The 18,305-nt window shown below is 38.9% G+C and overlaps 1 protein-coding gene across 4 annotated transcripts in view; it reads right to left on the bottom strand.

Moving 5' to 3' along the window:
• LOC126268236 (uncharacterized) overlaps positions 1–18,305 on the bottom strand; it is a 284,639-nt gene that overhangs the window by 67,098 nt on the left and 199,236 nt on the right. The window contains exons 10-11 of one of the 4 annotated variants that reach the window (XM_049973889.1): positions 9,520–9,592; positions 5,045–5,072 (exon numbers count right to left, since the gene is read on the bottom strand). The exons of 2 other annotated variants lie outside the window; for them this stretch is intronic. In XM_049973889.1, coding sequence (XP_049829846.1) covers positions 9,567–9,592 — 26 coding nt within the window. In that variant the 3' untranslated portion in view covers positions 5,045–5,072; positions 9,520–9,566. Of the gene's footprint in view, positions 1–5,044; positions 5,073–9,519; positions 9,593–18,305 lie in introns of those variants that run through there. One more of the 4 variants, XM_049973888.1, reaches the window with a different exon arrangement.

The raw sequence follows: 18,305 nt of genomic DNA, 5'->3' as shown, positions 1-18,305 counted from the left end.
ATGTTACTGGTCTGTTGTAAAATTTTATGCTTTTCAAGGAAGGCTATAACTGATTATACAATTGTATACACAAAGGGCAACAGTCTCAAAGGGTGCGTGGCAAAGTCAGGACGTGTGGGGACCAAGCAGCAATCGGTATTGTAACTGTAAACTGTCAAAGCTGCATTGCTAAAGTACCGGAACTTCAAGCACTCATAGAAAGCACCGAAGCTGAAATCGTTATAGGTACAGAAAGCTGGCTGAAGCCAGAGACAACTTCTGCCAAATTTTTTACAAAGGCACATATGATGTTTAGAAAGGACAGATTGCACGCAACCGGAGGTGGCGTATTTGGCGCTGTTAGCAGCAGTTTATGCTGTAGTGAAGTAGAAGTGGATAGTTCCTGTGATGGATGGAGGTAACACTCAACAACCGAGCTAGGTTAATAATTGGCTCCTTTTACTGACCTCCCGACTCAGCAGCATAAGTGGCAGAACAACTGAGAGAAAATCTGGAATACATTTCACATAAATTTTCTCAGCATGTTATAGTCTCAGGTGGAGATTTCAATTTACCAGATATAGACTGGGACACTCGGATGTTTAGGACGGGTCGTAGGAACAGAGCATCGAGTGACATTATACTGAGTGCACTATCCGAAAATTACCCCCAGCAATTAAACAGAGAACCGACTCGTGGAGATAACATCTTGGACCTACTGATAATGAACAGACCCGAACTTTTCAACTCTGTAAGTGCAGAACAGGGAATCAGTGATCATAAGGCCGTTGCAGCATCCCTGAATATGGAAGTAAATAGGAATATAAAAAAAGGGAGGAAGGTTTATCTGTTTAGCAAGAGCAATAGAAGGCAGATTTCAGACTACCTAACAGATCAAAACGAAAACTTCTGTTCCGACACTAACAATGTTGAGTGTTTTGTGGAAAAAGTTCAAGGCAATCGTAAAATGCATTTTAGACAGGTACATCCGAGTAAAACTGTGAGGGACGGGAAAAACCCACCTTGGTTCAACAACAAAGCTAGGAAACTCTGCGAAAGCAAAGACAGCTTCACTGTACGTTTAAATGCAGCCAAAATCTCTCAGACAAACAGAAGTTAAATGATGTCAAAGTTAGTGTAAGGAGGGCTATGCGTGAAGTGATCAGTGAATTCGAAAGTAAAATTCTAAGTACCGATTTGACAGAAAATCATCCTCCGGGATGATGATGGCATTGATACAGAGGATGAGACCCGTAAAGCTGAAATACTAAACACCTTTTTCCAAAGCTGTTTCACAGAGGAAGACCGCGCTGCAGTTCCTTCTCTAAATCCTCACACAAATGAAATAAGTGCCCAAGGAAAAGAAAAGCAACTGGAAACACTCAACAGAGGAAAGTCCACTGAACCTGAAGAGATACCAATTCGATTCTACACAGTGTACGCGAAAGAACTTGTCTCCCTTCTAACAGTCATGTACCGCAAGTCTCTAGAGGAATGGAAGGTTCCAAATGATTGGAAAAGAGTACAGGTAGTCCCAGTCTTCAAGAAGGGTCGTCGAGCAGATGCGCAAAACTATCCACCTATATCTCTGACGTCGATCTGTTGTAGAATTTTAGAACCTGTTTTTTGCTCGTGTATCATGTCGTTTCTGGAAACCCAGAATCTACTCTTGGTTGGTTGTTTTGGGGAAGGAGACCAGACAGTGAGATCATCGGTCTCATCGGATTAGGGAAGGAGGGGGAAGGGAGTCGGCCCTACCCTTTGAAAGGAACCATCCCGGCATTTGCCTGGAGCGATTTAGGGAAATCACGGAAAACCTAAATCAGTATGGCTGGACGCGGGATTGAACCGTCGTCCTTCCGAATGCGAGTCCCGTGTCTAACCACTGCGCCACCTCTCTCGGTCCAGAATCTACTCTGCAGGAATCGCTTTATTTGTTCGTGAGATATTAGATACGGGCTCTCAGGTAGATGCCATTTTCTTTGACTTCTGGAAGGCATTCGATACAGTTCTGCACTGTCGCCTGATAAACAAATTAATAGCCTACGGAATATCAGACCAGCTGTGTGGCTGGATTGAAGAGTTTTTAGCAAACAGACCACAGCATGTTCTCAATGGAGAGACGTCTACAGACATTAAAGTAACATCTGGCGTGCCACAGGGGAGTGTTGTGGGACCATTGCTTTTCACAATATATATAAATGACCTACTAGATAGTGTCGGAAGTTCGATGTGGCTTTTTGCGGATGATGCTGTAGTATACAGAGAAGTTGCAGCATTAGAAAATTGTAGCGAAATGCAGGATGATCTGCAGGGGATAGGCACTTGGTGCAGGGAGTGGCAACTGACACTTAACATAGACAAATGTAATGTATTGCGAATACATAGAAAGAAGGATCCTTTATTGTAGGATTATATGATAGCGGAGCAAACACTGGTAGCAGTTACTTCTGTAAAATATCTGGGAGTATGTGTGCGGATCGATTTGAAGTGGAATGATCATATAAAATTAATTGTTGGTAAGGCAGGTACCAGGTTGGGATTCATTGGGAGAGTCCTTAGAAAATGCAGTCCATCAACAGAGGAGGTGGTTTACAAAACACTCGTTCAACCTATATTGAGTATTGTTCATCAGTGTGGGATCCATACCAGATTGGGTTGACGGAGGAGATAGAAAGGATCCTAAGAAGAGCGGCGCGTTTCGCCACAGGGTTATTTGGTAAGCGTGATAGCGTTACGGAGATGTTTAGCAAACTCAAGTGGCAGACTCTGCAAGAGAGGCGCTCTGCATCGCAGTGTAGCTTGCTGTCCAGGTTTCGAGAGGGTGCGTTTCTGGATGAGGTATCGAATATATTGCTTCCCCCTACTTATACCCCCCGAGGAGATCACGATTGTAAAATTAGAGAGATTCAAGCACGCACGGAGGCTTTCCGGCAGTCATTCTTCTTGCGAACCTTATGCGACTGGAACAGGAAAGGGAGGTAATGACAGTGGCACGTTAAGTGCCCTCCACCACACACTGTTGGGTGGCTTGCGGAGTATAAATGTAGATGTAGATATTTATTTTGTAGTTAATGGAAGGCACAATCTTATTTTATACTTTGTCTTAGCACACGTTCTTATTTCACCTGCTTATTTACAGAAATGAATGACAGGAACTCTACAATAGGATTTTAAAAGTTCAACTAATGTCCTTTGTTTTACTGCTGACTGGAATTTTCAAATTTCTGATCATGGCAGTTTTTCTTCATTTACATGTTCTGCAATATAATTCAATGCTGTGCTCTCCTTGAACAGCTTCTCTCTTTGAAAATATTAGCAGTTGCAGAACACTTTTGTGTTATGTTCAACAGTAAATATGTCCTTTGTTGAGTACTGCAAACATTTTTAATCCCTCTGACATTACTTTTTTCTCTGGTATCAAAAGTAATAATGCAAGACAAAATTACCATATTACCAACTGCAAAGTGACTGGTTTGTGTACTTTGCCTACATAATATAGCACAGGGAGCTCCTTGCTGTCAATACAGCGTTATTTTCACTTACACTCATCACAGTAGGAAAACATGTATCTATCGGACATTAAAATACGCAAATAATTAGAAAACTGTTTGAAATATGAGAGACACAAATTATCCCAGTTGTCTCAATTCAATATTCATTATCCATTTGAAATAATAAAAAGTAGAGTAATTCAGAATTAATGATACAATGAATACACAAAATCTCATCCAGAAATTCTACTGGTAATAGTTACACAAAAAAACGGACTGAAACATTTGTTCACTAACAGCAAAAAGAAGGGTAGCACAATACCAAGTTATACACAGTAATCAAAATTAATGACAGAACGAAAATAATTTAAGATTATTGGAGATGCTTATCTGCAGCAAGACACAATAGCAAGGCGGAGAACTTAGAGAGAGAGAGAGAGAGGAGAGAGAGAGAGAGAGAGAGAGAGAGAGAGAGAGGGGGGGGGGGGGGGGGGAGATCTATAGTCCGGAAAATAATTCATCCAAAAGCTAGCGAAGAACTTAGTCTTGTTTATGTGTATCGACAAATCAGCACCACTTCTTTTATATGATGAGTTGCTATCTTAGCTCCTTAAATTATTTATTTAAAATAGCTGTAATTTATGCCCCTGCTACTATTCAACTACAGCTGGGATAAATTTAAGTATATGATCCGCAGAATACATACATACCCTAAGATGAAGAAACAATTGAAAATATTTCATAGAGAGTACCGTAACATTCAGTAAATGAGGCACATTCAATTATTAAAAATGAATTGAAATAGAAATTTTAAACTTTTGTTTAGGGTTTTTCATAATGTGATGATTGCTGCTCTCTCCCTTGTACACACACCAGTGCAAGGAATAAAATCTCTCTTTACAATTTACAGTGAAATCACTGGAGCAATAAAATACTGCATCATCCTCCAAAATGCACAGTCGGCACAAAATATTTCGTTTTAGTAAAATGTCAAGGGGTGCGGGAGGGGGTAGGGGGTGGGGGAATCGTTTATTTATGGTTCCATTTACTTAGTTGCTTTTATTTCCTTGGACTGGAAGGACTTATATATACATTCAAAACAGGAATTCAGACATGATAAATATTAAAGCTATTCACTCATTCATTTTTTATTTATGTGATGATGTATTTATTGTTTGCTAACTAGGAGCAAAATTACAATTGCTACTACAGTCGTATAAGTAAGACTAAGTAGAGAAAAATTAAATTCATTACACACCAAAAAAATATTCCACTAGAAAAACTGGATATCTTACGAAAATCGCAGTAAATTTAAATGAAAACTATCAACTGAATCTAAGTATCAGTTTGCAGTATGTTCATTTTACCAATACAGTCTCATGCTCTGCTTCTTCAAAACATATGCTGCTGGTTTCCATATGTGCTACCTGCCATTATATACCACACATCTTCTTGCTTTATAATAATCACTTTCTTGCATTTAGTTGTAGTAATGTGAAATATATGGTTGTCTTGCACCTTATGTGTATTATCACATCTTGATATCAGCTCTTGGATCGTTATACCAATGTTACCTTGTTATCTTTCCATTTCTTGATTCTGTCAAACAATCGAATTCTGAGATGGAAAAACAACAATGTATAAAATGGACAGATTTCTACCACATATACAAGGCACTATGTAGCAGACAGGCACAATGAAAATAGACTGATAGATGTTATGAGCTACTGGACTAAGTACTTCACAAGACATCGATTAAATACACATGCATTCACGTCAGGTCTTGCTCCCCACAGATGACAGAGGCCATGTTTGTGTGAGTCTTAAATCAGTGTGTGTGTGTGTGTGTGTGTGTGTGTGTGTGTGTGTGTGTGTGTGTGTGTGTTTTTGTTGTCTACGTCCGATGAATGACTTAATCCAATAACTAATAATATATAGCACTCTTGTTTTTAGTGTGCCTGTCTGCCATTCGTCACATCCTCAATGTGTCCTTTTATATTATTGTTTGTTTATTCTATCATATTTTTGCCGGACAAAGCACAAAGGGCCAGCAAGACACCCAGCTAACCCCAAATAATAAACATGATAGAGCTAAGGAAGATATCTGCTGTCCAGAGTTGGAGCCAGAGGCAGAAGTCAAGGAAGAAACCACAGGAGACAAATCTCCCAATCCCCCCCCCCTCCAACTACTACTGTATGTCTGGACCCACTGGATGAGCACCCAACGGATATTGTTACACTGAGGTTATTTCATTTATCTAGTGTATGGCTAGCATCACATCACACCCGAAAACATTTTTTTCTGTAACAGAACATACACAGATATTTAACACACAGAAAAGAAAGTCATGGTTATAAGTTGATAACATTTACAATGCAAAGGCGTTGTCAGGCTTATGTCTAATTGCTGAACATACACAAATGGTGTCTTAACTGTTAAGAGGAACTCCTGCAGATCACCAGAAAAGGACTGATTTGGGCATGTATGTATGAAGTGCTGAACAGTTTGTCATTCTGCACCACAGTCCCTTCTGGGAGATGGTATTATTCCTCATTTGTACATTGAATCAGCACATTTTCCACTATTTGTTCTTAATCTATTGAGTGCAGACCAGATCTCACAATGCTCTTCAAACCCTTGTGGTCTGGTCGAGGTGAAGGGCAGTGGGCACCTTCAGCTGTTCTGGGGTAGCATTGTTCTGCCATATTTCTGTCCATCAGACATGTAGGGCACCTTCAGGTGTTTTGGGGCAGCATTGTTCTGCCATATTTTTGCCCATCAGTCTGATGCTGCTGTTCTATTGCCCATCAGAGAATTTGCACCATTTAGAGGCTGGACACAGGAGCAAAGTCTGTTGTTACTGAGTACAGGAATGTTCTTGTGTACAGTGTGGTAACGACCAACAGCTATTTCTGTAAACTCTGATCGTTTGAGAGCAGCTTCACAGTGCAAAAATGGGGGAGCTATAGGACTGAGAATAGGCACCCAGAAAATTGAAGTATTTCTGATTATTCCTGTGGTGATGAGCATAGTCTGGTTGAGCTCTGTACAGATGAGTCTGCTGTATGGACTGTTGGTCCAGGCTGCTGCACAATATTCTATCACAAGGTAAACCAGCTCAACAGCAGATGTCCTTGGCGTTGGAGCTGATGATCCCCATGTCACGACACAAAGTTCTCAAGATCTTGTTTCTTGATTTCATCTTACAAGGAGACAGCATGACCGTGGGGTTGGGGATTTCTCCGAAATTTTGTGTAGTGAAAGAGGACCCCTAACACCTCACATGGTTAAAATATTAGGATGCACTACCAGGAAAATCCCGGGAAAAATTGATCCAAAGTTTCTAAGTTGCCTTATGAGTACGTAATGTTAGTCTATTGCTGAGCCGCCGTCCGGAGTAGATGGCTAAGACTCGGACTCTTACGCCAGAGGTCTCAGGTTCGATTCCTCCTCTGGCATTTACTTTTTTTTCTTCTGTTATACCACCAATTGTTCAGAAAGTTTCCCAAACCTACATTATCTTTATCAAATTAGTTACATTATTGAATAAAAATTATTTTCTCTTTGTCCAACAACACAATTCATGGCGGTGGGTTTTCCATTTTTCATTGTAAAGTATATGAGGAGGAACATTGAGTTCTTAATCAGAATAACAAAGTTGATTGGGAAACATTCAATTTTTATACATATAACAATTATAAACAAGAACATAGCATCGCGAGAGATTTCTTCCGAAGATGTCGATGCAATTAAATTATTTTCCATCAACAGCTTTTCATAATACACCACTGCGTCCTTCAATTGTAATTTTGATTGATCTCTATGAATAGATTCTTCAGGAATTTCTTCTCCTATTCCAGACAAGCCAGCAACTTCTTCAGTCATCGTGTTTAACCTCGGATCGGAATAACACATTGAAATTTGAAATAGTCACGTCTGTTCACGACGAAATCAAAAAACAAACTGCCATTTACTTCTCACGGCTTGCTCACAGTCCAACGAGCAGATGACCGTTCTAATCCCAAGGGGACCCTTACAAAGCCCCTTTAAACCTTGAAACCCCATAAAACCAAATAAAACAAGCACGTACATTTTTCAGTGAATGAAAAACTTTACGTTCTTGAGCTAAAATAATGTTTTCAAAATAATGTAAGTTTGAGAAACTTTTTGAATAATTGGTGGAATAACAAAAGAAAATGAAACAGAAGAAAAACAAAGTGCCGGAGGAGGAATCGAACCCGAGACATCTGGCATAAGAGTCCGAACCCTAACCATCTACTCTGGACGGCGGCTCGGCAATGGATTAACGCTGTATACTCATAAGGCACCTATGAAACTTTGGATCAATGTTTCTCGGTATTTTCCATGTAGATGGTCCTAATATACTTTAACCACGTAAGGTGTTAGGGGTCCTCTTTCACCACACAAAATTTCGGACAAATCCCCGACCCCACGGTAGTGCCGTCTCCTTGTTAGTGGTGTCCGCAGCTTGTGGTCATGCGGCAGCGTTCTCTCTTCCCGTGCACTGGGTCCCGGGTTCTATTCCCGGCGGGGTCAGGGATTTTCTCTGCCTCGAGATGACTGGGTGTTGTGTGTCTTTCATCATCATTTCATCCTCATTCATTCCCAAGTCGTCGTAGTGGTGTTAAAGAACTTGTGGAGCGGCGGCCAAACCGCCCCGCGAAGGGTCTCCCAGCCACAAATGCCATATGCTTATTATCATTATATTAGTGGCAGTTTTCAGCAAATGCTGTTTGAAGCTGAGCGACCTGTCAAGAGTGATCGCTACATAATATGGACTTTTGTTATGACACAGGTTTTTCCCTTCAAAATATATCTTTATTTACCTGTTTACAAATTTGTTGTTATGCTAGAGATGATCACGATGTTATTTGCTACTTGCTTGAGGGTAACAAACTCTTCCTGCAGTAGCATGGGCTGGCACCTAAAAGTTTTCTTAGCATGGACCAGGCTTCCCCGTTTGAGGTGTGGAAGTCTAAGGCCTCAACTGGTTTGTTCTTTTGCTTATGATGAGCTGCATTGATGCTGTACAGAAGTTTGTCACCTACTTCACAGTCATTGTTGTCGCAAAACAGTTTGTACTGAGTTTCACACTTTTTCATCCATCCAGGTCTACATTCCTTTCGAAAGCCTCTTGGGATACAGGGTGATTCAAAAAGAATACCACACTTTTAAAAATGTGTATTTAATGAAAGAAACATAATATAACCTTCTGTTATACATAATTACAAAGAGTATTTAAAAAGGTTTTTTTCACTCAAAAACAAGTTCCGAGATGTTCAATATGGCCCCCTCCAGACACTCGAGCAATATCAACCTGATACTCCAACTCGTTCCACACTCTCTGTAGCATATCAGGCGTAACAGTTTGGATAGCTACTAAATCAATTTCATTCTCATCTAGTATTTAGAATATGATATTTGGTAGCGCTAATTCCTTCTCTGTTCTATACTCAGGTGAAACCAGTCATAAGTGGATGTAAAGAATCTTTTAGAAGGCAGAGTGTAACTTCACTTCTGGGTCTTATAACAAGACAAACCAGGAAACAATTTTATAAAATTATCAATGCCTGGGCTGGTGATCATTGAGATACACTGTTAGTGTATAAAATGGATATTTTGTAGACAAGTGCTAACATGTTCAATCTTGTGTCCACTTGGATATGGCTTTATAATTATTTTATGAAATGGTAGGCTTGTTTGTGGCTCCCAGTTCATAATTTTACTTAAATTTACTTTCATAGAAAATTCCAGAAAAATCAGTATGTCACACAGTTTCTGAAATTCCTTTTCTAAATTGCTTATCCTAGAAATGACAGATGAATAATGTTTAACACTAAGTCAAGATTACTTATAAATGTTAGTTCAAAAATTAATTTTGTAATTAAAAATAAAATTAAAATTTTTTGATACTGATTGTTAACACTATGTAATGGATGAAGTTTTATACGGAAAAAAATCAAATAATGATAAGTCCAGGATGGAATAATGACAGTATTATGGAAAGGATAGATTGCTACTCACTATATAGAGGATACAATGTCTTGCACACTGAAAAGATGCTATACATTTTAGCTTTCGGCCAAAAGGTCTCCTCCTGGAATAGAGAACATACATATACTTACAAAGCACAACTCTCTCATGCATTACCACTGCTGCTGGCCAGTGTGGCCCAACTGTGGACAGCAACAATACCTCATGAGAGAAGCAATCTTGTGTGGGTTGTGGGGGTATGCAGGAGGGTGGGGTTGGGAGGGATAACAGGGTAGGGGTGGGCGGAGGTGTACTGCTGTTTGTGTGAACATGTAGGGAGGAGATGGGGACATTAGGAGATTTGATATCAGATGTGGGGAGGTGGCGGGAGGAGGGTAGAGAAGGAGAGAAGAGGGAAAGGGAGAAGCAGAGAAGGTGGCAAAAGACTTGTAGGTATGTTGGCGGAACCTAACGTTGTTTAGTGCTAGAGCATGAGCAGGGAAGGAGATAGGTAGGTGAAGGGCAGTGACTAGTGAAGGCAAAGCCATTTGAGTTGCAGGGATGTTGGATTACATTGCAGGGAGGGTTCCCACCTGCTCAATTCAGAAAAGCTGGTGTTTGTAGAAGATGGCGCAAATTGTGAAGCAGTCCTAAAGTGGGCACAGTTTGTCAATGGTCGTTGACATGGACAGACAAGTTTTCAGTTGTCATGCCCATTTAGAAAACAGTGCAGTGGTTGCATTTAGGTCGTAGCTCCATGACTGCTTTCACAGGTAGCCCTCCCTCTGATGGGATAAGAGACACCTGCAACTGAACCGGAGGTGGGAGGATGTATGGGACAAGACTTGCATTTGGATCTACTGGAGTGATATGAGCCATGAAGCAATGGGTTGGGAGGAGGTGTGAAGTAGGGGTGGACATGACTACAGCATAGGTTCGAAAGATGGCAGAATATCACTGTGGGAAGGATAAGAAGGGTAATGGGTAGATTATTCCTCGTTTCAGGACATGACAAAATGAGGTCTAGACCTTCACTCATTACTTAGATCACCAAGGATGGAAGCCGATATGCCCCCCCCCCCCCCCCCCCCCCCCCCCGCTCCCTTTCCTTCTTTCCCAAAGTGAATTCAATCCTATAAACACTGTTCTGTTTCTAGTCTGATACAGGAAAAGTGGAGAACAAGCAGTCAAGGTAAGGAACAGAATCAAATGTATCTTGATTTTGGAAGTGGGAGGAATATTTTCAATGGGAGGCTCATATATGGGCCAAATTGTTGGCAAACTGAAATTAGGTAATCTTTGACATAGACAAAACTTGAGCAGTTCAGAGAACGCACTAATTTGGTATGTGTGAACAGTTTTACTTTATAATAAGAAAAAATTGTGATTTATGAAAAATGAGCAAGCTGCATGCATAGTTCGAGAGGAAGCACTCTGGTCTTACATAAAATCACTGGGCAAATAAAAGGCTTCTATTCAGTCATTCATCAACCAGTCTGTTGTAGCAATGGAAGAGAGCAGAAGAAAACTTTAAGTTTTAAATTTCATGTTTTGAAAATCATTTACATACGAGGATCATACAGACATAACACTGTATGGAGGACATGGAAATAGGAATCTCTGGTGTTGAGAAGCAACTGAAAGAGCTGATAGTAAGTTAATCAGCAAGTCAGAATGGAATTGCAATTCGGTTTTACAGAAAGTGCTCTTTGGCACAGGCTGCTAAATTAGTTTGCAATTACCATAAATTCCATGGCAGTGCAAAGTTCTAAACAACAGCAAAAAAGTGCAGGTGACTCCGATGTATAAGAAGGGTAAAATAACAGACCCACAAAATTAGAGGCCAATATTCTTAACATCAGTTTGCTGCAGGATCCTTTAGCGTATTGTAAGTTTGACTGTAATAAATTTCCTTGAGACAGAAAAGCTTTGGTTTACTAATGAGCATGGATTTATAAAGCATCACCCATGCAAAGCTCAGCTTGCCTCTTTCTCGCACAACATCAGTCAAGCTGCAGATCATTGGCAACAGGCACAACCATATTTCGATTCCCAGAAAGTGTTTGACAAGGTGCCCACTACATGCTGTTAATAAAAGTCTGAGCATGCAGAATAGGTTCCCATATAAATGAGTGACTTGAAGATTTCTTTAGAATTAGTACCCAGTGTGTTGTCCTTGAAGATGTTTTTTCTTCAGACACAAGGGTATTGTCAGCAATGTCACAGCGAAGTGTGATAGGACTACTCTTATCCTCCATAAAATAAATGATCTGTTGGACAGGGAAAGCAGAAATCTGTGGTCGTCAATTGATGATGCAGTGTATGGGAAAGTATCATTGTTAGATGACTGGAAGAATCTCCATTTGATATGATGAATAGCAGCTTCCTCTAAATGTAGAAAGTTGTAAGTTAACAAAGATGAGTAAGAAAAACAAACCTTTAATGTTTGAATACAGTAATGGTGGTGTGCTGCTTGACAAAGTCATGAAAAATATTTAGGCTTGACACTGATAGTGATATGAAACAGAATGAGCATTTAAGATTGGCAGTTTGGAAGGTGAATGGTTGACTTTGATTTACGGGGAGAATTCTAAGGAAATGTTGCACACCTATAAAGGATAATGCACATGAAACAATAGTGCATTCTATTTCTGAATGGTGCTTGAGCATTTGGGGTCACCATTAGGCATCGGAGCAATTCAGAGGCACGCTGCTAGATTTTTTATCAGTAGGTCAACTAACACATGGACATTATAGAAATGCTCAATGAAATCAAGTGCGAATTACTCGAGGGAACTAGATATTCTTTTTGTGAAACATTATTGTGAAAATTTAGAAACTATTATGGTATTATATTATGGTTGACTGCAGAACGTTCAACTGCTACCGAGTTACATTTCATGTAAGTACCATGAAGACAAGATACAAGAAATTAGTTTATCATGGAACTGATGAATAAAGCTACGAGATGTGTGAGGATCAATTTTTTCTCTGCTAAGTAGTTTCTTTCAAATTGTTTGAGAAAGCTAGCAGATCAGACGGCTTGCGCGTTTGTCGGCCACCTAGCCAAGCGAGCCTGCCTGCTGTCACGTCACTCCCTGGACCCCCTACAAATGGGCGTGAAGCAGTGCTGCAACAGCTTCCCAACGTACAGTCCCTCTCTGCTACAGTGCGCATAGCCATATGGACAATTGTTTTCCATCGCTCAATTTGCAAGTGGAACGTGAAACAGAATGACTAGTAGTGGTATAAGGCACCATCCGCCAAATCCCGTATAGTGGCTTGTGGAGTATGTACACAGACGTAGATGTTGATTAGGAAATGTATCACTCAAAAGGTTGCACAGTTTAAGGCATGGAAATACAATATGGGGAACACAATGTAAAAAAAAAACTGCAGAGCAGGTGCAAGAGGCTGCATGCAGGCAGCCTGGTGCACATGGCAGCCAGCCAGCTACATGATGGTGCCATGCCAGCCGAGTGTCCACACGCAGATGTGAACAAGTGACTCACATATACACAGAACACATGTAAAATGACGTTTGGTGGATAGCTTGTTGCACTTTTTCTTGTCCATAAGTAAGCCAATGGGCATTTGCAGGGACCTGTGCCGCATGGGACAGTACTTGTACAGCTTGCTCTAGACTGTTCTAGATACTATCTGTAAATATGGACAACTGATTCTGAAAGAGAGAGAGAGAGAGAGAGAGAGAGAGAGAGAGAGAGAGAGAGAGAGAGAGAGAGAGAGAGAGAGAGGGAGAGGGAGAGGGGGGGGATAGGAGGAGGGGGAGATTATAAGATGCAATTCCCTCAAAGGCTTCCAGTGAACTTTGCAGTCACATTCATCCTTCATTATGATGCATGAAGTAAAATAAATTAGGTGAAAACAATAAAAGACATTTAGCATGTAATATAGGAGATGGATATTTCTTAATTTTCTAATATTTTATAAATTACACTGAAATCATTTTGTAAGGGGGAAAAACATATATAATAAATAATAATTCAGAACTAATTGTCTTTCAGAAGTAATCATGATTTAAGACACATTTAATGTTAATAAATTAAAATTTAGTCATTAGGTAATATCACTCACAAGGAGAAAAGTTACAATAAATTGAGTACGCATGTAAATGGCTAGGACTATGAGTGGGTTACACAGGGTGTCCCATTTATCTTTACTACCCTAAATAAATGTTTATCCAGATGCAAATTACTAGATGTTTCAAGCAATTGTTCTTTAGCCATCAGGTGGACACCAACCAGCATGATTGCCTTCATTGTAGCTTTGTTTTTTTTTACAAAGATATGAACAGCAGTACGATTTTTTTAAAATGACAGCCTGTATTTTTATTTGGTAATTCCTTTGCTCTCCTAAATACCTATTCAAAAGTGTATCACAGTGTACCATTCACTGAAACAAAACAGTATTAATTACATAACACAACACTGACTTTGAGCCTGGGATCACAAACTTGTCAACTCGCTAGAGTTGTCAGAAAACAAATGAAAACCATGAGCAAGAACATGCCAATTTAAGACTTGAGAGTTTTTACCAGTTGTTACCATTTTGAGTAAATTATTAGACCTTCTCAAAATGACAGCAGCTGAAATTTGTTTTGATTTCTCAGCTTATTAGAAATCATTACCAAGAAATTTCTTTGCCCCCAAAAAAGTTTTAATAGTTTAAATCATGACTGAACTTACAAGCACCTCAAAATAAAATCAATACAAAAATTATGGATGCACTGGTGTGTTGTCATCATCATAGCATCCTGATTCTGTTAGCTGATTGACTGCTTATTAATTGAAACTCAACTCTTTCTTCGTTGATTACCTTACGACGTCAACGACATGCACATCTCGGTACATAGCAGTTGTGTGGAAGGCTCATTAACAGTGACAGAGATTTTAAAATTTCTAGATGTATGTAAAAGTTGTACTATCTGCAAATCTGAGTGAAGACAACTGTTGTATGTGGCCATAGTGCAACATAGGTGTCTGTCACTGAAGATTTCAAAATCACAATATTTTGAACTCTTGCAACACAATGATGGTATCTGTCACAAAGTTTCTGAAAAGGCTTCAAGGATACTCATGTCTATTAATGCTATAGAATTCTTACTGGTACATAATAATACAGTAGCATGAAATAAATGATTTTAATTACAAAATGAAATTATAATGGAAGACAGTAATATGTTTATATTGTTGCACCAATACCTTAACCCAGTTACAAATATTTGATGAAAATTATAGTAATCAAATGTTGCACAAATATCATGTATAGTTTACTACCATCAAATTTGAACATTTCAGAAACTTTTAAACGAGTTGATAGAATTGGATTCCATTTCTCATTTAAAATTTTATGTCTAGTCCACTTGTTAGGCACGAAAATCTCAAGCTCTTGCTGTAGAAAACACAAAAACAATGGCCAACGTGGGGCAAAATGGCCAACATGGGGGCAAAACAAAAAGATTCTTATTACAAGACTACCTAAAAAAAAGAGAAGAATAAGAAGAAGCCAATCTTAAACAAACAAGCTGCCTGTGAAAACTGTGTAGAAGGAGCCCCAGACAAGTGTAAGGCTGTTTGGGATATTATAAAACAAGAACATACTTTTACCCAAACACAAATTCTACTTGAGCCAGAAGAGCTCAATAAATATAGTAAATAAATGAAAATAAAAAATTGAGTCAGACATACCAGCAATTGATATACTTGCAGATCAGCCACCTAAAGGACATGAATTTCACTAGGACCCTGTCACACCCACAGATATAATAAAGATTGTTACAAAATTTTCAAATTTGAAAAGCATGGACTATTACTAGCCATCTAACTACACAATAAGAAGGGCAATACACCGAATTTGCAATCCACTTGCTTTTATTATGAATAAACGCCTAGAAGTTGGAGTTTTCCCTGAATAGCTCAAAATCTCCAAAGTTATAACTATATACAAAAGGGGGAAAACACCTACCTAAAAACTATAGAGCAGTGTCTACTGTACCAATCTTTTCCAAAATATTTGAAGCGATTTTTCACAAACAACTAAGAAATTATTTTGAAAAGTATGACCTCTTCTGTAATAGACAGCATGGTTTTGACAAGGGAAAAATACCACCTCTGCAGACCTTGAAATAGTTAATCAGACATTAATTGCATTTGAAAATAACCAAACTCCAGAAATCACAGGACTCTCTCACATTAACACTAAATTGGTTCTTGGCTAACAAACTTCTATGTAATCCAGAGAAAACTCAGCCTCTGCAGTTGGGACTGACTAAAGAGGTAGAACTAAAATCCGTAAAACTGCTTGGAATCCACATTGATTCAAAACTTAACTGGCAACCTCAAATCAACCAGGTCTGCATATCATCCAGGTCTGCAAAAAGTTATCAAGCGTGTCCTACATCATCTGGAAACTGTTTGATCTAGTGAGTAACAAATATCTCAGAACAGCTTACTTTGGATTTTTTCAGTCTGATATATTTTATGGGCTGCTACTATTGGGCCACTCATGTCATGTCAGTGATGTACAACTGATGCAAGAAAAGGTGCTACAAATAATGTGCACTGTTGGTCCAAGGGAACACTGCCGTCCCTTATTCATCAAAATGAAAATAATGACGGTGATAAGTCTTTATATTTGTGCATCACTCATATATGCTAAAAAGAACAGAACAAAATTTAACACCAGAGAGAACATACACTTTCATGGCACCAGAAACAAAGAGCATATTGACCAAGCTAGACATAGGCTGACAAAATCACGCAACTCTCACAAAGTGAACGGTTTGAAATTATTTAACCAATTACCACATACTGCACTCAATACAGCATTCAATAATTTAAAAAGTAAACTGCGCAAATGCTTCATAGACAATCCATACCAAAGTCTTACAGAATTCTTGGATACTTGTAACATAGAAATTGAGTTTTAAGCCTATGATTGCAATGCTGTACATTTGATTAATGTAGCATAAATAATTTGTACTTGTAATGTAGACACACACTAATCTAATAACTTCTTATGTATCTTGACATCGCTATAGAGCCTATTTTACAACATGTGGTGAATGGCAAATAAAGAATCTGAATCTGGTGTGTGGAACACTGAAACACAACACAGAAAACAACTTTCACACTATCTTTTGAGCAGTAGTTCTTTTTCTGGCAAAACCGCGCACATTCAATGTTATGACATAAAGTCAACTGCTGGCACACCAGCCATGAATGATAGAGCAGATGGCTGTGAGAAGACATCAGCCAATCGCAAGCTGACCGACTTCTCACCAGGACAACAATGCAACAGCAGTGGCCCCTATGTGGAGAGGACATGAGTGCCGTGACTGACTGGTGATGACCCAGTTGAATAGTAGATTCAAGATTAGACATTTATATAGAAGTGTCACCTCTAGTTGCTTCGCTTATACTGCCTATGTAGCACAGACTTGTAATTATTTATACTGAAGAGCATAGCTTATTTTGTATGTCGTCCTTCGCTTGTGTGACTTCTGTTTGGTTGTGAAAGTTAAGTACTGTCATTCGTTTTTTTTGTAATAAAACTCATTAATAAGATTTGTTCAAACAGGATGTATACGCGGACAAGGTAAAAAAAAATTATAATAATAATCCCGGATTTCCCGGTTAAAAATACACTCTCTCTCGGGTGAAAATACACCTTTTTTCAATCCTTTGAATGGTTACGGTTTTATACATCGGTATAGAACTTCCTGCACTTGAGAAAACAAAACACATGGAAAAAAAATACATTTTGGAACAATGTTTGATGTGCACCAACATATACACTACATCTTTCGTATTAAGAAAGTATAAGTATAAATTCGTATTCCACTAAACACTGCATGTTACTTTCGGAAGCATTGAAATTGAGATTGCGATGCGCTTTTGTAAGCCAGTCATAGTTCATGTCACATGGTCTCGCCAGCGAATGAGAGCTGATATTCAGAGCATAGGACACGTGATGTAGTCAGCCAATAGAAACATCACTGTTAAGCAATGCAAACAAACAAATAGTAAAAGTTAATGGTTTAAATTAATATACATAGTGTGGCTAAAAGAAAAAAACAGCTTTCACATATAACATTGGTCTCTAAGATTAATAAGCTGCATGAGAAGCTAAGCTTTCACATATGAAGTTAATCTTTTTTGCGTGTATAAATCACACAAATGCATCAGTAAAATTTTTAACAAAAACATAAATGTCTGATCTTCTGGGCTTGAAATTCTTCTAAATGGTCGTACTCAGAGTTGATTTATAAATGAGAGTCAAATGCTATGTGATTTAATAAATCTGTTGTACATTCTCACACGTAGTTCAGATTGTGTAAAAAGGAAATTTACTTCGAAACCATTGCTTTTCAAACAACCATTCCCAATATTTTCCCGCGACTTGTTAGAAAAAGGTTCATTTCAGCAGTTGTCAGAGAGCGCCAGGTAACAGGCGTCACTGCGCTTGTGCACCTACGATGACGCAGGAAGTCTGTTGTTCGTACATAGATCTTACATTACGTCATAAAAGAAACAGGACATTAAAGGATAATCAAAGTGCATCAGAATTTCGTTAATCATACTAAAATGCATAATTTGGCTTAAAGTGCAGATTTGAATCCCCAGATCTGGAGGTAAATTTTCTTAGTGTACCAGTAATGTATTATCTTACGTTTGGTTCTTTATTGTGGCATAATGCCACAGCTACTAGAAGATGAAAACGTACACTTGAAATGCAGCGAACAGTTGAAACTAGCAAATAGTGTGGTATTAAATACTTTTTTTCAAATAAATTGACTGCCTCAGTAGAAAATATTA

The sequence above is a fragment of the Schistocerca gregaria genome, chromosome 4, assembly GCF_023897955.1.
Source record: "Schistocerca gregaria isolate iqSchGreg1 chromosome 4, iqSchGreg1.2, whole genome shotgun sequence".
NCBI classification, from domain to species: Eukaryota; Metazoa; Arthropoda; class Insecta; order Orthoptera; family Acrididae; genus Schistocerca; species Schistocerca gregaria.
This window is presented reverse-complemented; position numbering and strand designations above follow the sequence as displayed.